Source organism: Lissotriton helveticus, chromosome 3_1, assembly GCF_964261635.1.
Source record: "Lissotriton helveticus chromosome 3_1, aLisHel1.1, whole genome shotgun sequence".
NCBI classification, from domain to species: Eukaryota; Metazoa; Chordata; class Amphibia; order Caudata; family Salamandridae; genus Lissotriton; species Lissotriton helveticus.
In genome coordinates, this window is record NC_136061.1 from 111,724,691 (window position 1) to 111,750,939 (window position 26,249).

Consider the following 26,249-nt stretch of genomic DNA (forward strand, 5'->3'; position numbering starts at 1 on the left):
GTTTACATTTTGTGCTGCATTGCTCTGCTTATTTGTATCTTAACTGTGGTGGTGTTTTCGCTTCATTTACCCCCCGTCCATTTTGTTGTTGGTCACTCGTGGACCCTGTCTCCTCCCCGCTCCCCGCCTCCCAGCTGCCCCTCCCATGCTCCGCCCCCTGCCACTCTCCATTTATGACAAGATGTCCCAACGCGCAGCGTCCACGCGCTGCGGCCGCGCCGAAGGTGCGCCAAAGGAAAGCCCGTCTACGCCCGTCTGCGCCTGGACCGCGCCCAGCGCCAGACCCCCTGGCCCCCGCAATTCCCAGCTCTCCCACATAACATACGACGCCGCAACCCTCACTGCCCTCAACCCCGGCCGTCCACCAAACTGCCACCAAGCCACACCGGGACACACCCATGGACCCTTCACATGCCACTCCTGCAAGTTTGACTGCACCAAGACCCACACCAAATCCACAAACACCAAACAGACATCCGACACTAACCACCTAAAATGCATCCTGCTCAACACCCGCTCGATCCACAGACACGCCATAGACCTTTGGAATCTACTAGACACCATTTCTCCGGACGTCGGCTTCCTAACAGAAACCTGGATGAACGCCTCATCAGCTCCAGACATCACCATAGCCATCCCGGACGGCTACAAGATCATCCGAAAAGACCGAGCCATCCAAACAGGAGGAGGCATCGCCATCGTCCATAAGAACTCCATCCGCGTCTCAACCAGCTCCGACGTCAACTTCACTATCGCCGAACATCTTCACTTCCAGATCCACACCGACCCCAAGACCACACTCAGAGGCACCCTCCTCTACAGGCCACCAGGACCCCGTACACAATTCAGTGAAGACATCACTGACTTCATCACCCCACACGCCCTCCCCTCCGAGGACTACATTCTACTGGGAGACCTCAATTTTCACCTGGAAAAGAGCAATGACAGCAACACCACCACCCTTCTGGACAACCTAGCCAACCTCGGACTCAAACAACTAGCAAACACCCCCACCCACTACGCAGGACACACACTCGACCCTATCTTCACCTCCAGCAAGCACATCTCCTTCAAACACACCACAGCTCTCCATTGGACGGACCACAGCTGCGTTCACTTTAACTACAAAAAGACCACAATCCACAACCACCCCCAACCTACTCTGCGAAGAAACTGGAACAAAATCACCATCGATCAGATCTCCACATCGCTTCTCCAAAACCCCCCTGCCCATTCGTCGAACCCTAACCAAGCAGCCATTAACCTCACACAATGGCTAACCCACAGCGCCGACAACCTAGCACCCCTGAAAAAACGTCAAATCAAGCTAGGCAGCAAAAACGCCCCCTGGTTCAACGATGACCTCAAGAGATCCAAGAAACTCTGTCGCTCCCTTGAGATAGCCTGGAAAAAAGACCCAAACTCTATCACCAGAGACGCCTTCAAAAACGCCACCCGCAAACACCACCAACTGATCCGGACAGCCAAGAAATCCGCACTCAAAGACCGACTAGACAACAACGCCCACAACAGCAAGGAACTATTCAACATCGTCAAAGAGTTCACCAACCCCACTGCCAACTCCAACGACATCACTCCCTCTCAAATCCTTTGCGACTCCCTAGCTTCATTCTTCCACGACAAAATCGCCGACATCCATAACAGCTTCAACAACCAACCCGGAGACCAACCCACCCAACCTACCTCCGAACCTAAACCCCCCTCGAACATCCTTTATGACTGGAACCCAATCTCCACTGAGGACACCATTCGCCTGATGAACTCCATCCACTCAGGATCCACCACAGATCCATGTCCCCACCACATCTTCAACAAAGCAGACTCCATCATCGCACCCCACCTCCGAGACGTCATCAACTGCTCCCTCAACTCCGCCACCTTCCCGGAAAGCTGGAAACACGCTGAACTCAGCGCCCTTCTGAAAAAACTCACAGCAGACCCCACCGAACTCAAAAACTACCGCCCCATCTCGCTCCTACCATTCCCGGCCAAAGTCATCGAGAAAGCCGTCAACAACCAGCTCGGTAATTGCAAACACAACAGTGATGGACAGAATGTGGATCAATGTCACACATTCACCCCAGTCCAAAGATCTGGGCCCAAATCCATCGTTTTTCCACTCCACACCACCCTGGGTTAGACAATGGCGATATGCAAATCAGCGCTGACCCTGTGCCCCATGGGAACAGTCCAGTCCGAACTACAGAAGTCATGTCCTTCCCAGAACGGAATCAAGCATCCGAGGACCGGCCCGGTTTCGAGGTAACACCTCTCATCAGCCCGGCTAGCTTGACTCCAGTGGTGTGGAGTGCCTGGCACTCACGTCTGAGCATCCCCAGTACACTTAGAGCGGTAATTGCAAACACAACAGTGATGGACAGAATGTGGATCAATGTCACACATTCACCCCAGTCCAAAGATCTGGGCCCAAATCCATTGTTTTTCCACCCCACACCACCCTGGGTTAGACAATGGCGATATGCAAATCAGCGCTGACCCTGTGCCCCATGGGAACAGTCCAGTCCGAACTACAGAAGCCATGTCCTTCCCAGAACGGAATCAAGCATCCGAGGACCGGCCCGGTTTCGAGGTAACACCTCTCATCAGCCCGGCTAGCTTGACTCCAGTGGTGTGGAGTGCCTGGGACTCACGTCTGAGCATCCCCAGTACACTTAGAGCGGTAATTGCAAACACAACAGTGATGGACAGAATGTGGATCAATGTCACACATTCACCCCAGTCCAAAGATCTGGGCCCAAATCCATCGTTTTTCCACTCCACACCACCCTGGGTTAGACAATGGCGATATGCAAATCAGCACTGACCCTGTGCCCCATGGGAACAGTCCTGTCCGAACTACAGAAGCCATGTCCTTCCCAGAACGGAATCAAGCATCCGAGGACCGGCCCAGTTTCGAGGTAACACCTCTCATCAGCCCGGCTAGCTTGACTCCAGTGGTGTGGAGTGCCTGGGACTCACGTCTGAGCATCCCCAGTACACTTCAACAACCAACCCGGAGACCAACCCACCCAACCTACCTCCGAACCTAAACCCCCCTCGAACATCCTTTATGACTGGAACCCAATCTCCACTGAGGACACCATTCGCCTGATGAACTCCATCCACTCAGGATCCACCACAGATCCATGTCCCCACCACATCTTCAACAAAGCAGACTCCATCATCGCACCCCACCTCCGAGACGTCATCAACTGCTCCCTCAACTCCGCCACCTTCCCGGAAAGCTGGAAACACGCCGAACTCAGCGCCCTTCTGAAAAAACTCACAGCAGACCCCACCGAACTCAAAAACTACCGCCCCATCTCGCTCCTACCATTCCCGGCCAAAGTCATCGAGAAAGCCGTCAACAACCAGCTCGGTAATTGCAAACACAACAGTGATGGACAGAATGTGGATCAATGTCACACATTCACCCCAGTCCAAAGATCTGGGCCCAAATCCATCGTTTTTCCACTCCACACCACCCTGGGTTAGACAATGGCGATATGCAAATCAGCGCTGACCCTGTGCCCCATGGGAACAGTCCAGTCCGAACTACAGAAGTCATGTCCTTCCCAGAACGGAATCAAGCATCCGAGGACCGGCCCGGTTTCGAGGTAACACCTCTCATCAGCCTGGCTAGCTTGACTCCAGTGGTGTGGAGTGCCTGGGACTCACGTCTGAGCATCCCCAGTACACTTAGAGCGGTAATTGCAAACACAACAGTGATGGACAGAATGTGGATCAATGTCACACATTCACCCCAGTCCAAAGATCTGGGCCCAAATCCATCGTTTTTCCACTCCACACCACCCTGGGTTAGACAATGGCGATATGCAAATCAGCGCTGACCCTGTGCCCCATGGGAACAGTCCAGTCCGAACTACAGAAGCCATGTCCTTCCCAGAACGGAATCAAGCATCCGAGGACCGGCCCGGTTTCGAGGTAACACCTCTCATCAGCCCGGCTAGCTTGACTCCAGTGGTGTGGAGTGCCTGGGACTCACGTCTGAGCATCCCCAGTACACTTAGAGCGGTAATTGCAAACACAACAGTGATGGACAGAATGTGGATCAATGTCACACATTCACCCCAGTCCAAAGATCTTGGCCCAAATCCATCGTTTTTCCACTCCACACCACCCTGGGTTAGACAATGGCGATATGCAAATCAGCGCTGACCCTGTGCCCCATGGGAACAGTCCAGTCCGAACTACAGAAGCCATGTCCTTCCCAGAACGGAATCAAGCATCCGAGGACCGGCCCGGTTTCGAGGTAACACCTCTCATCAGCCCGGCTAGCTTGACTCCAGTGGTGTGGAGTGCCTGGCACTCACGTCTGAGCATCCCCAGTACACTTAGAGCGGTAATTGCAAACACAACAGTGATGGACAGAATGTGGATCAATGTCACACATTCACCCCAGTCCAAAGATCTGGGCCCAAATCCATCGTTTTTCCACCCCACACCACCCTGGGTTAGACAATGGCGATATGCAAATCAGCGCTGACCCTGTGCCCCATGGGAACAGTCCAGTCCGAACTACAGAAGCCATGTCCTTCCCAGAACGGAATCAAGCATCCGAGGACCGGCCCGGTTTCGAGGTAACACCTCTCATCAGCCCGGCTAGCTTGACTCCAGTGGTGTGGAGTGCCTGGGACTCACGTCTGAGCATCCCCAGTACACTTAGAGCGGTAATTGCAAACACAACAGTGATGGACAGAATGTGGATCAATGTCACACATTCACCCCAGTCCAAAGATCTGGGCCCAAATCCATCGTTTTTCCACTCCACACCACCCTGGGTTAGACAATGGCGATATGCAAATCAGCACTGACCCTGTGCCCCATGGGAACAGTCCTGTCCGAACTACAGAAGCCATGTCCTTCCCAGAACGGAATCAAGCATCCGAGGACCGGCCCAGTTTCGAGGTAACACCTCTCATCAGCCCGGCTAGCTTGACTCCAGTGGTGTGGAGTGCCTGGGACTCACGTCTGAGCATCCCCAGTACACTTAGAGCGGTAATTGCAAACACAACAGTGATGGACAGAATGTGGATCAATGTCACACATTCACCCCAGTCCAAAGATCTGGGCCCAAATCCATCGTTTTTCCACTCCACACCACCCTGGGTTAGACAATGGCGATATGCAAATCAGCGCTGACCCTGTGCCTCATGGGAACAGTCCAGTCCAAACTACAGAAGCCATGTCCTTCCCAGAACGGAATCAAGCATCCGAGGACCGGCCCGGTTTCGAGGTAACACCTCTCATCAGCCCGGCTAGCTTGACTCCAGTGGTGTGGAGTGCCTGGGACTCACGTCTGAGCATCCCCAGTACACTTAGAGCGGTAATTGCAAACACAACAGTGATGGACAGAATGTGGATCAATGTCACACATTCACCCCAGTCCAAAGATCTGGGCCCAAATCCATCGTTTTTCCACTCCACACCACCCTGGGTTAGACAATGGCGATATGCAAATCAGCGCTGACCCTGTGCCCCATGGGAACAGTCCAGTCCGAACTACAGAAGCCATGTCTTTCCCAGACCGGAATCAAGCATCCAAGGACCGGTTTCTGGCTATCAGCCTTCATTCAGCCTGGATAGCTTGACTCCAGTGGTGTGGAGAGCCTGGGACTCACGTCTGAGCATACCCAGCCCACTCAGGGTGAAAATTGCAAAAAACACAGTTGATGGAAACAATGTAGAACAATGTCATACATTCACCCCAGTACAAAGATCTGGGCCAAAATCCATTGTTTTTTTGCACTCCACACCACCCTGGGTTAGACACTGGCTATATGCAAATCAGCTCTGACCCTGTGCCTCATGGGAACAGTCCAGTCCGAACTACCAAGCCATGTCTTTCCCAGACCGGAATCAAGCACCCAAGGACCGGTTTCTGGCTATCAGCCTTCATTCAGCCTGGATAGCTTGACTCCAGTGGTGTGGAGAGCCTGGGACTCACGTCTGAGCATACCCAGTCCACTCGGGGTGAAAATTGCAAAAAACACAGTTGATGGACAGAATGTAGAACAATGTCATACATTCACCTCAGTACAATGATCTGGGCCTAAATCCATCGTTTTTGTGCACTCCACACCACCATGGGTTAGACACTGGCTATATGCAAATCAGCTCTGACCCTGTGCCTCATGGGAACAGTCCAGTCCGAACTACCAAGCCATGTCTTTCCCAGACCGGAATCAAGCATCCAATGACCGGTTTCTGGCTATCCGCCTTCATTCAGCCTGGATAGCTTGACTCCAGTGGTGTGGAGAGCCTGAGACTCACGTCTGAGCATACCCAGCCCACTCGAGGTGAAAATTGCAAAAAACACAGTTGATGGACAGAATGTAGAACAATGTCATACATTCACCCCAGTACAATGATCTGGGCCTAAATCCATCGTTTTTTTGGACTCCACACCACCCTGGGTTAGACACTGGCTATATGCAAATCAGCTCTGACCCTGTGCCTCATGGGAACAGTCCAGTCCGAACTACCAAGCCATGTCTTTCCCAGACAGGAATCAAGCATCCAAGGACCGGTTTCTGGCTATCAGCCTTCATTCAGCCTGGATAGCTTGACTCCAGTGGTGTGGAGAGCCTGGGACTCACGTCTGAGCATACCCAGCCCACTCGGGGTAAACATTTCAAAAAACACAGTTGATGGACAGACTGTAGAACAATGTCATACATTCACCCCAGTACAATGATCTGGGCCTAAATCCATCGTTTTTTTGCTCTCCACACCACCCTGGGTTAGACACTGGCTATATGCAAATCAGCTCTGACCTTGTGCCTCATGGGAACAGTCCGGTCCAAACTACCAAGCCATGTCTTTCCCAGACCGGAATCAAGCATCCAAGGACCGGTTTCTGGCTATCAGCCTTCATTCAGCCTGGATAGCTTGACTCCAGTGGTGTGGAGAGCCTGGGACTCACGTCTGAGCATACCCAGCCCACTCGGGGTGAAAATTGCAAAAAACACAGTTGATGGACAGAATGTAGAACAATGTCATACATTCACCCCAGTACAATGATCTGGGCCTAAATCCATCGTTTTTGTGCACTCCACACCACCCTGGGTTAGACACTGGCTAAATGCAAATCAGCTCTGACCCTGTGCCTCATGAGAACAGTCCAGTCCGAACTACCAAGCCATGTCTTTCCCAGACCGGAATCAAGCATCCAAGGACCGGTTTCTGGCTATCCGCCTTCATTCAGCCTGGATAGCTTGACTCCAGTGGTGTGGAGAGCCTGAGACTCACGTCTGAGCATACCCAGCCCACTCGAGGTGAAAATTTCAAAAAACACAGTTGATGGACAGAATGTAGAACAATGTCATACATTCACCCCAGTACAATGATCTGGGCCTAAATCCATCGTTTTTTTGGACTCCACACCACCCTGGGTTAGACACTGGCTATATGCAAATCAGCTCTGACCCTGTGCCTCATGGGAACAGTCCAGTCCGAACTACCAAGCCATGTCTTTCCCAGACAGGAATCAAGCATCCAAGGACCGGTTTCTGGCTATCAGCCTTCATTCAGCCTGGATAGCTTGACTCCAGTGGTGTGGAGAGCCTGGGACTCACGTCTGAGCATACCCAGCCCACTCACAGTTGATGGACAGACTGTAGAACAATGTCATACATTCACCCCAGTACAATGATCTGGGCCTAAATCCATCGTTTTTTTGCTCTCCACACCACCCTGGGTTAGACACTGGCTATATGCAAATCAGCTCTGACCTTGTTCCTCATGGGAACAGTCCGGTCCGAACTACCAAGCCATGTCTTTCCCAGACCGGAATCAAGCATCCAAGGACCGGTTTCTGGCTATCAGCCTTCATTCAGCCTGGATAGCTTGACTCCAGTGGTGTGGAGAGCCTGGGACTCACGTCTGAGCATACCCAGCCCACTCGGGGTGAAAATTGCAAAAAACACAGTTGATGGACAGAATGTAGAACAATGTCATACATTCACCCCAGTACAATGATCTGGGCCTAAATCCATCGTTTTTGTGCACTCCACACCACCCTGGGTTAGACACTGGCTAAATGCAAATCAGCTCTGACCCTGTGCCTCATGAGAACAGTCCAGTCCGAACTACCAAGCCATGTCTTTCCCAGACCGGAATCAAGCATCCAAGGACCGGTTTCTGGCTATCCGCCTTCATTCAGCCTGGATAGCTTGACTCCAGTGGTGTGGAGAGCCTGGGACTCACGTCTGAGCATACCCAGCCCACTCGGGGTGAAAATTGCAAAAAACACAGTTGATGGACAGAATGTAGAACAATGTCATACATTCACCCCAGTACAATGATCTGGGCCTAAATCCATCGTTTTTTTGCACTCCACACCACCCTGGGTTAGACACTGGCTATATGCAAATCGGCTCTGACCCTGTGCCTCTTGGGAACAGTCTAGTCCGAACTACCAAGCCATGTCTTTCCCAGACCGGAATCAAGCATCCAAGGACCGGTTTCTGGCTATCAGCCTTCATTCAGCCTGGATAGCTTGACTCCAGTGGTGTGGAGAGCCTGGGACTCACGTCTGAGCATACCCAGCCCACTCGGGGTGAAAATTGCAAAAAACACAGTTGATGGACAGAATGTAGAACAATGTCATACATTCACCCCAGTACAATGATCTGGGCCTAAATACATCGTTTTTTTGCACTCCACACCACCCTGGGTTAGACACTGGCTATATGCAAATCAGCTCTGACCTTGTGCCTCATGGGAACAGTCCAGTCCGAACTACCAAGCCATGTCTTTCCCAGACCGGAATCAAGCATCCAAGGACCGGTTTCTGGCTATCAGCCTTCATTCAGCCTGGATAGCTTGACTCCAGTGGTGTGAAGAGCCTGGGACTCACGTCTGAGCATACCCAGCCCACTCGGGGTGAAAATTGCAAAAAACACAGTTAATGGACCGAATGTAGAACAATGTCATACATTCACCCCAGTGCAAGGATCTGGGCCTAAATCCATCGTTTTTTTGCACTCCACACCACCCTGGGTTAGACACTGGCTATATGCAAATCAGCTCTGACCCTGTGCCTCATGGGAACAGTCCAGTCCGAACTGCCAAGCCATGTCTTTCCCAGACCTGAATCAAGCATCCAAGGACCGGTTTCCGGCTATCCGTCTTCATTCAGCCTGGATAGCTTGACTCCAGTGGTGTGGAGAGCCTGGGACTCACGTCTGAGCGTACCCAGCCCACTCGGGGTGAAAATTGCAAAAAACACAGTTGATGGACAGAATGTAGAACAATGTCATACATTCACCCCAGTACAATGATCTGGGCCTAAATCCATTGTTTTTTTGCACTCCACACCACCCTGGGTTAGACACTGGCTATATGCAAATCAGCTCTGACCTTGTGCCTCATGGGAACAGTCCAGTCCGAACTACCAAGCCATGTCTTTCCCAGACTGGAATCAAGCATCCAAGGACCGGTTTCTGGCTATTAGCCTTCATCCAGCCTGGATAGCTTGACTCCAGTGGTGTGGAGAGCCTGGGACTCACGTCTGAGCATACCCAGCCCACTCGGGGTGAAAATTGCAAAAAACACAGTTAATGGACAGAATGTAGAACAATGTCATACATTCACCCCAGTGCAAGGATCTGGGCCTAAATCCATCGTTTTTTTGCACTCCACACCACCCTGGGTTAGACACTGGCTATATGCAAATCAGCTCTGACCCTGTGCCTCATGGGAACAGTCCAGTCCGAACTGCCAAGCCATGTCTTTCCCAGACCTGAATCAAGCATCCAAGGACCGGTTTCCGGCTATCCGTCTTCATTCAGCCTGGATAGCTTGACTCCAGTGGTGTGGAGAGCCTGGGACTCACGTCTGAGCGTACCCAGCCCACTCGGGGTGAAAATTGCAAAAAACACAGTTGATGGACAGAATGTAGAACAATGTCATACATTCACCCCAGTACAATGATCTGGGCCTAAATCCATTGTTTTTTTGCACTCCACACCACCCTGGGTTAGACACTGGCTATATGCAAATCAGCTCTGACCTTGTGCCTCATGGGAACAGTCCAGTCCGAACTACCAAGCCATGTCTTTCCCAGACTGGAATCAAGCATCCAAGGACCGGTTTCTGGCTATCAGCCTTCATCCAGCCTGGATAGCTTGACTCCAGTGGTGTGGAGAGCCTGGGACTCACGTCTGAGCATACCCAGCCCACTCGGGGTGAAAATTTCAAAAAACACAGTTGATGGACAGAATGTAGAACAATGTCATACATTCACCCCTGTACAAGGATCTGGGCCTAAATCCATCGTTTTTTTGCACTCCACACCACCCTGGGTTAGAAACTGGCTATACGCAAATCAACTCTGACCCTGTGCCTCATGGGAACAGTCCTGTCCGAACTACTAAGCCATGTCTTTCCCAGACCGGAATCAAGCATCCAAGGACCGGTTTCTGGCTATCAGCCTTCATCAGCCTGGATAGCTTGACTCCAGTGGTGTGGAGAGCCTGGGACTCACGTCTGAGCATACCCAGCCCACTCGGGTGAAAATTGCAAAAAACACAGTTGATGGACAGAATGTAGAACAATGTCATACATTCACCCCAGTACAAGGATCTGGGCCTAAATCCATTGTTTTTTTGCACTCCACACCACCCTGGGTTAGACACTGGCTATGTGCAAATCAGCTCTGACCCTGTGCCTCATGGGAACAGTCCAGTCCGAACTACCAAGCCATGTCTTTCCCAGACCGGAATCAAGCATCCAAGGACCAGTTTCTGGCTATAAGCCTTCATTCAGCCTGGATAGCTTGACTCCAGTGGTGTGGAGAGCCTGGGACTCACATCTGAGCATACCCAGCCCATTTGGGGTGAAAATTGCAAAAAACACAGTTGATGGACAGAATGTAGAACAATGTCATACATTCACCCCAGTACAATGATCTGGGCCTAAATCCATCGTTTTTTTGCACTCCACACCACCCTGGGTTAGACACTGGCTATATGCAAATCGGCTCTGACCCTGTGCCTCTTGGGAACAGTCTAGTCCGAACTACCAAGCCATGTCTTTCCCAGACCGGAATCAAGCATCCAAGGACCGGTTTCTGGCTATCAGCCTTCATTCAGCCTGGATAGCTTGACTCCAGTGGTGTGGAGAGCCTGGGACTCACGTCTGAGCATACCCAGCCCACTCGGGGTGAAAATTGCAAAAAACACAGTTGATGGACAGAATGTAGAACAATGTCATACATTAACCCCAGTACAATGATCTGGGCCTAAATACATCGTTTTTTTGCACTCCACACCACCCTGGGTTAGACACTGGCTATATGCAAATCAGCTCTGACCTTGTGCCTCATGGGAACAGTCCAGTCCGAACTACCAAGCCATGTCTTTCCCAGACCGGAATCAAGCATCCAAGGACCGGTTTCTGGCTATCAGCCTTCATTCAGCCTGGATAGCTTGACTCCAGTGGTGTGAAGAGCCTGGGACTCACGTCTGAGCATACCCAGCCCACTCGGGGTGAAAATTGCAAAAAACACAGTTGATGGACAGAATGTAGAACAATGTCATACATTCACCCCAGTGCAAGGATCTGGGCCTAAATCCATCGTTTTTTTGCACTCCACACCACCCTGGGTTAGACACTGGCTATATGCAAATCAGCTCTGACCCTGTGCCTCATGGGAACAGTCCAGTCCGAACTGCCAAGCCATGTCTTTCCCAGACCTGAATCAAGCATCCAAGGACCGGTTTCCGGCTATCCGTCTTCATTCAGCCTGGATAGCTTGACTCCAGTGGTGTGGAGAGCCTGGGACTCACGTCTGAGCGTACCCAGCCCACTCGGGGTGAAAATTGCAAAAAACACAGTTGATGGACAGAATGTAGAACAATGTCATACATTCACCCCAGTACAATGATCTGGGCCTAAATCCATTGTTTTTTTGCACTCCACACCACCCTGGGTTAGACACTGGCTATATGCAAATCAGCTCTGACCTTGTGCCTCATGGGAACAGTCCAGTCTGAACTACCAAGCCATGTCTTTCCCAGACTGGAATCAAGCATCCAAGGACCGGTTTCTGGCTATTAGCCTTCATCCAGCCTGGATAGCTTGACTCCAGTGGTGTGGAGAGCCTGGGACTCACGTCTGAGCATACCCAGCCCACTCGGGGTGAAAATTGCAAAAAACACAGTTGATGGACAGAATGTAGAACAATGTCATACATTCACCCCAGTACAAGGATCTGGGCCTAAATCCATCGTTTTTTTGCACTCCACACCACCCTGGGTTAGACACTGGCTATACGCAAATCAACTCTGACCCTGTGCCTCATGGGAACAGTCCTGTCCGAACTACTAAGCCATGTCTTTCCCAGACCGGAATCAAGCATCCAAGGACCGGTTTCTGGCTATCAGCCTTCATCAGTCTGGATAGCTTAACTCCAGTGGTGTGGAGAGCCTGGGACTCACGTCTGAGCATACCCAGCCCACTCGGGTGAAAATTGCAAAAAACACAGTTGATGGACAGATTGTAGAACAATGTCATACATTCACCCCAGTACAAGGATCTGGGCCTAAATCCATTGTTTTTTTGCACTCCACACCACCCTGGGTTAGACACTGGCTATGTGCAAATCAGCTCTGACCCTGTGCCTCATGGGAACAGTCCAGTCCGAACTACCAAGCCATGTCTTTCCCAGACCGGAATCAAGCATCCAAGGACCAGTTTCTGGCTATCAGCCTTCATTCAGCCTGGATAGCTTGACTCCAGTGGTGTGGAGAGCCTGGGACTCACATCTGAGCATACCCAGCCCATTCGGGGTGAAAATTGCAAAAAACACAGTTGATGGACAGAATGTAGAACAATGTCATACATTCTCCCCAGTACAATGATCTGGGCCCAAATCCATCCTTTTTTGCACTCCACACCACCCTGGGTTAGACACTGGCTATATGCAAATCAGCTCTGACCCTGTGCCTCATGGGAACAGTCCAGTCCGAACCACAAAGCCATGTCTTTCCCAGACCGGAATCAAGCATCCAAGGACCGGTTTCTGGCTATCAGCCTTCATCAGCCTGGATAGCTTGACTCCAGTGGTGTGGAGAGCCTAGGACTCACATCTGAGCATACCCAGCCCACTCGGGGTGAAAATTGCAAAAAACACAGTTGATGGACAGAATGTAGAACAATGTCATACCTTCACCCCAGTACAAGGATCTGGGCCTAAATCCATCGTTTTTTTGCACTCCACACCAACCTGGGTTAGACACTGGCTATGTGCAAATCAGCTCTGACCCTGTGCCTCATGGGAACAGTCCAGTCCGAACTACCAAGCCATGTCTTTCCCAGACCGGAATCAAGCATCCAAGGACCAGTGTCTGGGTATCAGCTTTCATTAGCCTGGACAGCTTGACTCCAGTGGTGTGGAGAGCCTGGGATTCACGTCTGAGCATACCCAGCCCATTCGGGGTGAAAATTGCAAACAACACAGTTGATGGACAGAATGTAGAACAATGTCATACATTCACCCCAGTACAAGGATCTGGGCCTAAATCCATCGTTTTTTTGCACTCGACACCACCCTGGGTTAGACCTGGCTATATGCAAATCAGCTCTGACCCTGTGCCTCATGGGAACAGTCCAGTCCGAACTACCAAGCCATGTCTTTCCCAGACCGGAATCAAGCATCCAAGGACCAGTTTCTGGCTATCAGCCTTCATTCAGCCTGGATAGCTTGACTCCAGTGGTGTGGAGAGCCTGGGACTCACATCTGAGCATACCCAGCCCATTCGGGGTGAAAATTGCAAAAAACACAGTTGATGGACAGAATGTAGAACAATGTCATACATTCTCCCCAGTACAATGATCTGGGCACAAATCCATCTTTTTTTGCACTCCACACCACCCTGGGTTAGACACTGGCTATATGCAAATCAGCTCTGACCCTGTGCCTCATGGGAACAGTCCAGTCCGAACTACAAAGCCATGTCTTTCCCAGACCGGAATCAAGCATCCAAGGACCGGTTTCTGGCTATCAGCCTTCATCAGCCTGGATAGCTTGACTCCAGTGGTGTGGAGAGCCTAGGACTCACATCTGAGCATACCCAGCCCACTCGGGGTGAAAATTGCAAAAAACACAGTTGATGGACAGAATGTAGAACAATGTCATACCTTCACCCCAGTACAAGGATCTGGGCCTAAATCCATCGTTTTTTTGCACTCCACACCACCCTGGGTTAGACACTGGCTATGTGCAAATCAGCTCTGACCCTGTGCCTCATGGGAACAGTCCAGTCCGAACTACCAAGCCATGTCTTTCCCAGACCGGAATCAAGCATCCAAGGACCGGTTTCTGGGTATCAGCCTTCATTCAGCCTGGATAGCTTGACTCCAGTGGTGTGGAGAGCCTGGGATTCACGTCTGAGCATACCCAGCCCATTCGGGGTGAAAATTGCAAACAACACAGTTGATGGACAGAATGTAGAACAATGTCATACATTCACCCCAGTACAAGGATCTGGGCCTAAATCCATCGTTTTTTTGCACTCCACACCACCCTGGGTTAGACACTGGCTATATGCAAATCAGCTCTGACCCTGTGCCTCATGGGAACAGTCCAGTCCGAACTACCAAGCCATGACTTTCCCAGACCGGAATCAAGCATCCAAGGACCGTTTTCTGGCTATCAGCCTTCATCAGCCTGGATAGCTTGACTCCAGTGGTGTGGAGAGCCTGGGACTTACGTCTGAGCATACCCAGCCCACTCGGGGTGAAAATTGCAAAAAACACAGTTGATGGACAGAATGTAGAACAATGTCATACATTCACCCCAGTACAATGATCTGGGCCTAAATCCATCGTTTTTTTGCACTCCACACCACCCTGGTTTAGACACTGGCTATATACAAATCAGCTCTGACCCTGTGCCTCATGGGAACAGTCCAGTCCGAACTGCCAAGCCATGTCTTTCCCAGACCGGAATCAAGCATCCAAGGACCGGTTTCTGGCTATCAGCTTTCATTCAGCCTGGATAGCTTGACTCCAGTGGTGAGGAGAGCCTGGGACTCACGTCTGAGCATACGCAGCCCACTCGGGATGAAAATTACAAAAAACACAGTTGATGGACAGAATGTAGGACAATGTCATACATTCACCCCAGTACAAGGATCTGGGCCTAAATCCATCGTTTTTTTGAACTCCACACCACCCTGGGTTAGACACTGGCTATATGCAAATCAGCTCTGACCCTGTGCCTCATGGGAACAGTCGAGTCCGAACTACCAAGCCATGTCTTTCCCAGACCGGAATCAAGCATCCAAGGACCGGTTTCCGGCTATCATCCTTCATCAGCCTGGATAGCTTGAGTCCAGTGGTGTGGAGAACCTGGGACTCACGTCTGAGCATACCCAGCACACTCGGGGTGAAAATTGCAAAAAACACAGTTGATGGACAGAATGTAGAACAATGTCATACATTCACCCCAGTACAATGATCTGGGCCTAAATCCATCGTTTTTTTTGCACTCCACACCACCCTGGGTTAGACACTGGCTATATGCAAATCAGCTCTGACCCTGTGCCTCATGGGAACAGTCCAGTCCGAACTACCAAGCCATGTCTTTCCCAGACCGGAATCAAGCATCCAAGGACCGGTTTCTGGCTATCAGCCTTCATTCAGCCTGGATAGCTTGACTCCAGTGGTGTGGAGAGCCTGAGTCCCGACATGCGTTGTTTCCACTTAACATATAATTCTTTGGGACAAGTAACTCATCTTGTCAGCCCCTTTTGTATCACCAGCCTTTGTATTGAGGTGGCAGAAGAAGAGATTTCAACCATCTGCTGAAAATACACTCTCAGTGATTCTTAAATGTTACACCCACTCTGTAAGTAAGGCTCCAAGCTGCTCAGTGATCTAAAGCTATATTTTATCTTTCAAACAGTCTACAAACTTTGTATCAAGCTGTTATCCCTCAGGGAGTCAGTAATCTACTTTACCATTAACACCTTTGCTATCGAATATCAACTGTGAAGATTTATTTCATAGAGTGGCTACTAATCTGTGGATCTCTTGTTGCCAAGGTATCACTGTTGCACTCTGCTGTGGGAGTGGTGGTCGCGGTGTACCAGGAGTGGACTCAGCATGTTCAGACTAGGATGCAGTTAGCACTATTCTGTGGTGGAGCTGGTGGTGGTGGTAGTGCTCGCGGTGGTGCTTGGGGTGGCGGTGGTGGTGTACCAGAAGTGCAGTCAGCGCGTTCAGACTAGGGTGCAGTTAGCGCTCTGCTGTGGTGGCGGTAGTGCTGGTGGTGATGCTGGAGGTGTCTGTGTACCAGGAGTGGACTAGTGTGCAGTTAGCACTCTAATGTAGTGGTGCTGGGGTGGTGGTGGCGGTACTGGTGGCAGTGGCGTAACGAAACTTGAGAGGGCCCAACTGCAAGCTCTGTGTAGAGGCCCCCTCTAGAATCAAACAGGAATTCACCGCCCATGGCACTGGCGGATGAGGCCCCCGGAGTTTGAAGACCCCCTGCGCTCCGCGGAGGCTGCAGGGGCCTATGTTATGCCACTGGCTGGTGATGGTGGTGGTGGCTGTGTACTAGGAGTGGACTCAACGCCTTCAGGGTAGGGTGCAGTTAGCACTCTGCTGTGGTGGTGCTGGTGGCAGTGGCGGTGTTGGCGGTGTAACCGCCTTCAGGCTAGGGTGCAGTAAGCTGTCTGATGTGGTTGTGGTGGTGGCAGTGGTGGTAGTGGTGGTGTACCAGGAGTGGACTCAGCTACTTCAGGCTAGGGCGCAGGTAACCATTCATAAAAAGCCTCCTCCTGATTTGAGCAGTACACTTCAGGCTGCGGCAATGGATCCTCGGTCAGATGTACATGAAAGGACTTTCCGATGGGGTGAGTGAGTGATAGGCAATGGTTAGGTGCGTCAGGATAAGCAATGAGTTCACTTTTCCATGAATACACCTGTGGGAACAAGTGATTGGTATTTTGGGTCATCTCTTCTGGAAAGGACTTGATGACGTGCAAGATTGTTTTACCTGCTGTGGTTGGTAAACAGTTGAACTATATGTTTTGCTAATCTGCTCTCGTTCCCTTTCTTCTACATGCCTGACTGTCAAAGTGCTATGATGCAAATGGGTGCCAGAGCATTTATAAAAAACAAATCAATCAGTAAATAAATAAATAACTGGATATTTATAGCGAGTGGGAATCTACCTTGCTGCGGTGCGCTTCCCCTTCACTATTGACGCAAATAGACAGTCTCCCTTCCGATCACTGTAGCAAATGTTGGTGCTCACAAGGGAGCGGGGTGAGGTGTTCCCTCCCATCCCCCTTCACAGAAAACAAGTTACTCCTGCCCATGACAGGAGTAAATCCCCGACCATTACCAGGATGAGAAGGGACCAGAAAACGGTTGGTGATTACACACAAGTGTGTGTGGGCATTCACAAACAACCAGGAACCCCCTGCCTGGGAATGCTCACACCTCATCTAGTGACTCATTGGAGGAGGTTTACTCACACTGAAACCTCAGAGTGAGTAAATACTTTCACGACTGCTAAACTGACTTCTGAGCATCACAAACGCCATTTTTCTCTCGTCAAAAGTCCCTTGCATGTGTGATCAGACTTACACACTCTTATAGCTTTGACAATAAGGCTGACAACTTTGTTTCCACGACTGGTGTTCAGTTGACGTGGTTTTCAGAATATTTTAGAGAGAGGCCATTTAAGGAATAATTACACAAAACCCCAGCTAACATCATCAAGCAAAGCAAGATTCCAGAATGCCTATTGCTGGTTTCAGAGATGCAGGGCTGGGTACAGAGGGCTGCTGCTGTTGTCTGCCCTGGACGGTCCCTTTAAATGCTCTGATTACTTCCTGCAGTGTGACGTGTACCGAGCGTCACAGGCTCCCGGGCCCTGTGCACTGCAGCGTTCCTTATCTGCCATCAGAGTCAGGTTGTCAGCGCGCGGACCCAGGCTTGTATTAATCTGATTAACATAAATTGGAGATTGATGAGGCGGCAGAAGAAGGGATTGCAACCATCTGCTGAAGATACACTCTCAGTGATTCTCACATCTTACACTTACACTGTAAGTAGGAATCCAAGCTGCTCATGGAACTAATGCTCTTCGTTTTATCTTTCAAACACTTGGCTAGAGGTCTTCTTCTGTACTCTGCTCTCGTTTAGTTATGTAATATGAATAAAAATAATCACAAAAACGCAACTTTGTCATTAAGTAGTTACACAAGTGAGGATCACACAATTATGTTTTTCACTTCGCCATTGCAAGTGAAACTGTTTCCAAATGCTCATTCTGTAAAAATAGGAACATATTTAGGTACTTCTTCTATGACAGGGCTATAGACATACGTGTATCTTTATCGCCCAATAATTCATGTTCTGTGATGTTTTAAAATACATGCCAGGGTAGAATTAGTAGTAAAATCCACAAGTGACCACAAAGCATCAATACATAAACTCAAAGAGATTTGGGGGCACATGTCTCAAACCCTTTTCCAGTTCTGAGAATCAGCCCCTTTGCCAACGGGATAAAGCCTTTTGGGATGTATTATCCGACAAGGCCCTTGCAAAATAGGGAATATCAAAATTTGCGATTCCCTACTTTGCGAATGCATTTAAGGAATCGCAAATTGCGATTCCTTAAATGCAATTTAGGAAGCACCCAAGTTGTTTGATTTTGGCTTAAAAAATCGCAAATTACCACCAACTTCAGGTTGGTGGTAATTTGCAATTTCTTTGAAAAATGCACCATCTTGCATTTTTCAAAGTGCCATGTGGCGCACATACATGCCCTTAGGGCATGTTTGGCTCCATATGTGCACACATACATATATTAGGGGTGCAACAGGGTGTCCTTTTGATACCCTTGCACCCTTGAAATTGCATTCGCAATTTGCGAGTACCTAATGGGTACTCGCAAATTGCGAATGTCTACTCATTCATTCCTCTGAGCCTCTAGGCCCATAGGAATGAATGGGAAGTTAATCCTTGCGATTTGCAAATAAGGAATATGTAGGAATCACAATTATTATTGCGATTCCTACATACATAGCATTTTGTGAGTCCATAATATCGATTCGCAAAAAATCGCTATTAAGGACTCGCAAAAAGGCCATTTCATTCATATGCCCCTTGAGCCCTAATTTTGCGATTTTAAACGCCGAATTACAAAATCATTGAATTTAACAAAACACCAAGTTGTTTTAAGATTTGACCCACTCGTTGAAATCAGTGCAGCCTCTCAACACCCCCTTTCCATTGGGCTTGTAGAAGGCTTGACCATACAAACCATATGCATTAATGTTTCCTTCCCCAGATCACACAATCCAAGGCAGATATTTTCCCCCAGATGCATCAAGAACCCATTTTGCTATTCCTTAATAGCGAAAAATAACAATTCGCTATTAAGGAATAGCAAAATGCAATGCATGAAGAAATCACTAAAAAAATAGCGATTTTTTAAAATTACTTAATTTCGACTCGCAAAATGTGATTCGCACTTAAGGAATACCTCCCCATTCATTCCTATTGGCCTAGAGGCCCATAGGAATGAATGGGAAGACATTCTCAATTTGTGAATCGCAATTAGCGAATCGCAAATTGAGAATGCGATTTCAAGGGTGCAGGGGTGTCCAAAGGACACCCTGTTGAACCCCCGAAATTGATCTGTGCACATATGTTGCACACTGTGTGCGCAACATGAAACTGTGAAAAATGCACTTTAGTGCATTTTACAAAGTTTTTGCAAATAACCATGAAGTTCAACTTCATGGTAATTTGCGATCCCTATTAGCGAAATCATTATTTTTTCAACTTTAATGCATTGCATTTAAGGAACACAATTTGAGATTCCTTAAATGCAAGAAATCGCAATTTTGCGATTTCTTAATTTGCGATTTTTGCATTTGGGATGGTGCATCCCAAATGCAAAAATACCGGTTGCAAAGGGGCAGAATCTGAGAATCTGCCCCTTTGCGAGCGGATTTTACCTTGATGCATCTATGCCTTTATGTTTTAGAACATCACGCAGATTAAACGTATTCTGTGAAAATTAAGAAAATGGCGAGAAGTAGGACTAACTCCGTCCATCAGAGAATTTCTTCAATTTAACCTACATACATATTGATCTGTTTACCGTCAAGGGCTTTGGGGTAGATAAAATTATTGAAAGCTTGGCGTAGCATTCCATAAACTAACAGGCTTCAGAACAGTCAATGACAGATATGTTGTACAATGACTTTGAAAGTTCGATGAATTCTCGATTGACTTTCAATTTCATACTTTAGGCAATCGGACTTCGAAGAACAACTTTGCATAAATTAATAGAAAAAGTAAACTGGTCGAATTTTTCTCAGTATGTCCAAGAGTGAGGCGGATAAAAACAGGCCAAAATAATTAACCCTGAGCTATTGATGAATTTAACTTGTCTGTGAAATCAGGCAGGCCACAGAGGAGGAAAGAAGTAAACTTTGTCCCAATGAGAATTGCAAATGGAGACTTGTTTAGGAACGAAGGAGGGATCTGCGGTAATTTCATTAAACCAGGAATTAATTAGCAATGCGAACGGTTATGCTGTGAAATAGGCTTCCTGCTGATGTAACATCTGAAGCACAAGTTCATATTTTAATGTGTCTAACCTTGTTCCAGAAGTTTTATGATAACTACTGACAATGTAAATGTTTCACTTTTAGGTTCCTGGTATGTAAATATGCCCAATCAGAATATGATATATTTCACTCCTTTTTCAAAATAAACGATGGGTTTTATTCAGAAAAAAATAGTAAATCTGCACCTGTGAATTTGTGCCTACCTGCGGATAGAGATTACTACTCTGAACATGCAAAGTAGTACACCACTAGTATCTGAGACAAGAGTAGTTTCAGAGTGTGACTGTCCAATGAACGTCTGTGCCCAGCCAGTTAAAATACACTGAAGCCTGCTCTGTAGAGCTAGATACTGAGGGCCTCATTTATGAAAAGTGACCCATCGCTGCGTGAAAACAGCGATGCGTCACTTTTCATTGCGCCCTCCTTACGACACCAATGATGCGTCATATTTACAGTATGACGCATCATGTCGCAAGGAGTTACAGATACGTCAGTATTTCTGACGTATCCGTAAGCGCAAAAGTCACACATTGCTGGAATGTGTCACAAAAGTGACGCAACTCCAGCAATGCGTCCTTTCACATGGGGAATGCCTCATGTGAAAGGGCTTGCGTCAGTCTTACGCCTGCTGTGAGGCAGACGCAAGATTTTGAAAGTGACGCAGTGAAATCTCATAGATTTCACTGCGTCACTATTACGAGGCTTTTTGCGGTGGAACGCCCACTCTGCACACATTATACCTGACGCAGGTGTAATGTTGCGCAGGGGTTTACAAAGTGACACATCTGCTTAGATGCGTCACTTTGTAAATGTGGTGCAACAAGGCACATTTTTTTCTCCACTGGTGCGTCACTAAAAGTGACGCACCAGCGGCGTAAAAGTGACGCAAGGGCTCATGAGAGAGCAATGTCTAACAAAGACATATGTGCTCATTTAGGGTAAGGGGTGACCAGTGCGCAGGAGAGGTCCTCAGGATTTACCAGGACTTGGAGGGGGTCTTAGCTCTCATCATGTGTCTGCAAGGTGTAGGGTGACCAGATGTCCCGGATTTGCCCGGACAGTCCCGGGGTTTCACCAGTTGTCCTGGCAGATTTCGGCAATTTTTAGGTTGTTCTAAAGCTGTGCTAGCTAGCAGCCGTTATAAGTAAGCAAGTTAATTAATTGGTGTGGTGTTGGTTGTAAAAATTAAATTGTATGTATTTTCTTAATGCATCTTCTGTGATCCTAGATGATGAAAGAGGTCATGCTGAGCCATTCCATGGATGATACATTGTAGTCCTTCTGCTATTTTTCAAAAATGTCCCGGTTTTTGGTTCTCAAGATCTGGTCACCCTAGCCAGGTGCCCACCAGTCTCCACCAGGTAGAACACGTACAAAAGCATGGTGCCGCTTGCACTGCCTTGCCGTGTTATCAGCACAGCACTCAGCTGTGTAACGAAGCACAAACGCTGCTGGCACCCATTGTGGGGCCCTGGCAGATTTAGGTGTTGGTGGAGCCTGTTCTTTTACTCAGATCTAAATCAGTCCATAAATACATTTTGATACTAAACCTTTACCACCGCGGCTCTCCTCTACTGTAGGTTAATTTTCAAAGTACAAGTTATAACCTGTGTTGCGTTGTTTTATTTAGAAAACGCTTAGTACAGTTGGAGATTTACATCTTTTAAGTTTTTTTCTGTTTATATATGTTCCCAGTTGTACACATGGAAATATGTGTCAAGTGCAGGATCCCAGGCATGTGGCATTTTCCAAAGGCTCCAATTCACCCAGAATGCAGCCTCTCAATCAAGTGCAGATTTATTTTCCTCTACATAAGTTTTTCCAATGGACAAAGATCTTTTTCTGGACCCCCACAAATCTAGGGATGAGCCAGTGCTTCCAATCCAGAAGGGCCTAGACTGGAGACACTCTCCAACCATGTCCAGAGTGGAAAGAGGCCAGAGAGAAGTTTGAGAGTGCCCATATGTCCATGCTTGTGGGAGTTCCCAAATTTCCAAAGCAAATCACATCTCAGAATGCCCACTGCCTTCTCCAGGAGTGTCAATTACAAATTTCTCTACACCAATGGTAACGAAGAATAGAGTAATACAGGCAATGACACCGCTCCAGAAACCCTTTGTCAATTCCATAAAAAAAGATATATTCATCAAAAAACTAACAGGTCAAATTAACAACAGCAAACAAAGAAAATGTTCAGCAGACTGAAACAAAAATATGAGACTGAAACAAATCCGTCGGACCACTTTCTGTGAATCCTATATATTTCCTTGAGGTTGATTCCACTCTCATTTCCTCTGGATTGACCTTCTTGCCATCTCAGTTGATAATGTACTGGCTTGAATATGGACTTGAGGACAGATGTACTAAGATGGGATTTGCAAAAAGTGGTCATAATTTCGGCCCTCACTTTTTGCGAATCCGGTGGTATTTTGCAAATCGATCTTTGTACTAATACAAAATACTGAATAGCAGTGGGTCACAATTTGACCGACCTCACAAAATGCGCCCCACTACGATTTACTGCCATTACGGGAATGGCGGGCTACTGGGGTCAGCAGACGACCATAACTAAGATTGCTTTTAAATAAAGCAATTTTTTTTTTTAATGCAGCCCATTTTCCTTAAAAGTAAACAGAAAGTGTTAGAACAGAGTAAAGTTTGTAAAACTATTTTTTATGAGTAGGCAGTAGTCACAGGTACCACTGCCTACGCCTAATGAATGTTTTTGAAGCCATTCACAAAGGGCAAGGGGTCTCTTGGGGGCCCCTTCCCATTTGCAAATGAGATACCACCTTCTTTGACGTGTTGGTAAAATATTAATGTTTTACGACGCAAAACATAAATACATACCATAAGGGTTTGCTACTTGGAAGGCACGCCCTAAACAGGCCCCTTCCAAATAGAGATTCCTTATAACTTCATAACCCAATTCAGTAAGAAGTTATCGCTAGGTGGGTTTAGTACATTAGAAAATCACATTTTCTTCTTGCAAGCCCTGCGATTCATCTAACGGCAGGGTTTGAGGCAAGAAAATCAGTTAGCACATCTGGCCTTTGATGGCACCCCCTCCTTGTTTTTTTGGAGTCTTATATGCAGCTTTCTTTTCGTAGGGACAAGTGTTTACTATTCCCTGTGTGTATTTTGCTGCATATTTGTGTATATCATCACATACTTTTGTCATACAAAGGTTCTCCGAATTCTATGAAACTATCAGTAGAATTTTTGAAACTGGAAGTTTTTCAATATTATCTACTTTTTTGAGGCTACAGTTAGCAGCGGCGTAGGAAGGAGGGTGGGGTGGGTTCGGGCCGCCCCGGGTGTCATCACTGAGGAGGGTGACAAAATGGCAAAAATATGTGTTTTTAAAATAAAAAAAATGGGGGGGGGGGTTGACAAGAAATTTTGACAGACAGGCATATTGAGTAAAATACAGTCTCAGTCCCATGGTGTGTGCAGGAACCGGATGAGCGCCCTGGTACTTACGATAACGTCACACCAGAACTCTGCCACCTCCCCGATCCGCATGGACGTCAGCAGGACCTCCCAGACGTCCAGTTTGAACATGTTTCCCACGATGATTTCCATGGGTTTGCCCACCTGCTTGCTGTCGTCAACCACCGTGCGCTCCTCGTCACACCTCAGCGTGCGGAAATGAAAGGTCACCTGTCCGCAAAAGCAATGGAGAGGGTTATTCTTGCTTTCTTTTTTCAACAGATTATTTAAGTGAAAATGGCCAGTGGTCATGATTCCGGCCAACAGCTAAGACCACGCAGAATGCTTGGCAATAGTTCTTTTAAAGGGCTATCAAATGTTGCTCATTCTGGCTTGTGTTTGCTTATTGATTTCGCCACTAGCTGATTCCTAGTCCAGTTCACAAATTAAGGGCAGCCTCTGGAGGCTGTGGACACATTGTATGAAACTATTGGTGCTAATATTTCTAGAACTTGATATATGGAGCGGGACTTTCTTTTGTGTTCTTTTCTGGAGCTTTCAACCCGTTTATATTGCACTAGTTGTCTGTTTCCCAATTTAGGGCCATATGTACAACGAAGTGGCGGAGCGTGTCGTTAGCCTCCTGGGCTTAGCAACACGCTCCGCCACTTCGGAAACGCAAGGCTGCACCATATTTACAAGAATTTGGTGCAGCCTTACATCTTCCCCTGCGATGGTGCTACACTTAGCAGTGTAGCGCCAACGCCAGCACCCTTGCACCAGAGTGCAATGGTGTGTGTGTGCAGTGGAGGATTGGTTATGTGTAGGAAGGTGTCCCTTTCTGCACATAAAGAATCCTAAAATGCTATGTTGTAACTTTCATGTCAAGCAGCACACATGGAAGTTACAAAATGGCATTTTAAAAAAGGTTTGTTTATGTACAGGGAGGGCCACCTTCCTGTTCTTAAACAAACCCTGGCATTTAGCTTTTTCCATGTGTGCTGCACAAGGCAGTATACATAGAAAAAGCAAAAATGAGGAGAAATAATGCATTTCTCCTTGTTTCACCACCTTAAGATCAGGGTTTTCCTGGTGTTAATTTTGGCGCTACCGCCTATGTACGCCACCCTTGTACATAGGGGGCAGCGTCAAATACAATGGGTGTTAAGGTGGAACGCCCACCGCAACACCCATGGCCTACCCCTTTCATGCTAACCATAGCGTGAAAGGGGGCCTTATGTACAAGGCAGCGTTAAGCCACGTTAGGTGGCTTAACGCTGCCTTCCTTGTACATAAGGCAAGGCCCGATCGCCACGGGAACGTCACAAAAAGTGGCGTCCCCATGGCAATAGGGGCTTGTACATATGTCACTTAGTCTTCCCCAAAATGAGAGAGCGGTAAACAGTTTTTTTACATCAAGCATCACGTGGCCCTGCTTTTAATAGAAGTTGTGTCATTCTTTGAGCATCAAAGGCCTTACATAAAAGAAAGCACAAATCTTCTGTAAATTCACCAAGTATGCTAATATCGTCACCTCATCTGGGAGGTGTGCAGCGTTACCGTATTTACAGATCATCACCCCAGGCCTGCTAAAATAAGCGGCTCACCTACAAGGTGCGCAAATATTAACATATTTGCATATTACCGCCTGGGGCGGGATAAAATAGCGGCTCATCTGAGAGGTGTGCAAATTTACAGTATTTATGGCTCATTGCCTGGGGCGTGCTAAAAAAAAAGTTGTAAAATATGCAGCAAAAGAGGTACTAAAACTTACCTCGCGTCATTGCATCTTTTAGCAAATATTTTAATACAGCCAGATGGGTTATGTGTAGAGAGGACCCATATCTACTATCGCTGGGCAGTAGGAGAATATTGGTGGCACTATGTAACTTGCCTTGCCTTCTGGGTAACAATGTAAATTCTGCATTTGTATACTGGTAATATTCACTCTTGATTTCATGATTTGCATTTAAAAGGGTATCAATCCTCATTGATACAAAATTGTCGGATTACATGCTGCGTAATGTATCTTCGAATTCTTCACTTGCCTCTAATGTACTGATTCCACACTAATAGGTTCAGCTCACCCTGTACTCCTCAAGGGAGAATGTCAGTCTTTATTTAAATAAGAAAAAACAATCATACCAATTCGTTTTTTCTTTCTACTTC

At 48.0% G+C, this 26,249-nt stretch overlaps 2 protein-coding genes across 2 annotated transcripts in view; one reads left to right on the forward strand and one right to left on the reverse strand.

Moving 5' to 3' along the window:
- The window catches only part of AIPL1 (AIP like 1 HSP90 co-chaperone), a 212,928-nt gene that overhangs the window by 180,296 nt on the left and 6,383 nt on the right, over nt 1–26,249 (reverse strand). The window contains exon 2 of the mRNA XM_078679330.1: nt 24,132–24,311. Within this exon, the coding sequence (XP_078535456.1) occupies nt 24,132–24,233 (102 nt within the window). The 5' untranslated portion in view covers nt 24,234–24,311. The remainder of the gene's footprint in view (nt 1–24,131; nt 24,312–26,249) is intronic.
- Nucleotides 1–26,249, forward strand: part of PIMREG (PICALM interacting mitotic regulator) — a 665,098-nt gene that overhangs the window by 65,747 nt on the left and 573,102 nt on the right. The gene's annotated exons all lie outside the window — the stretch shown is intronic.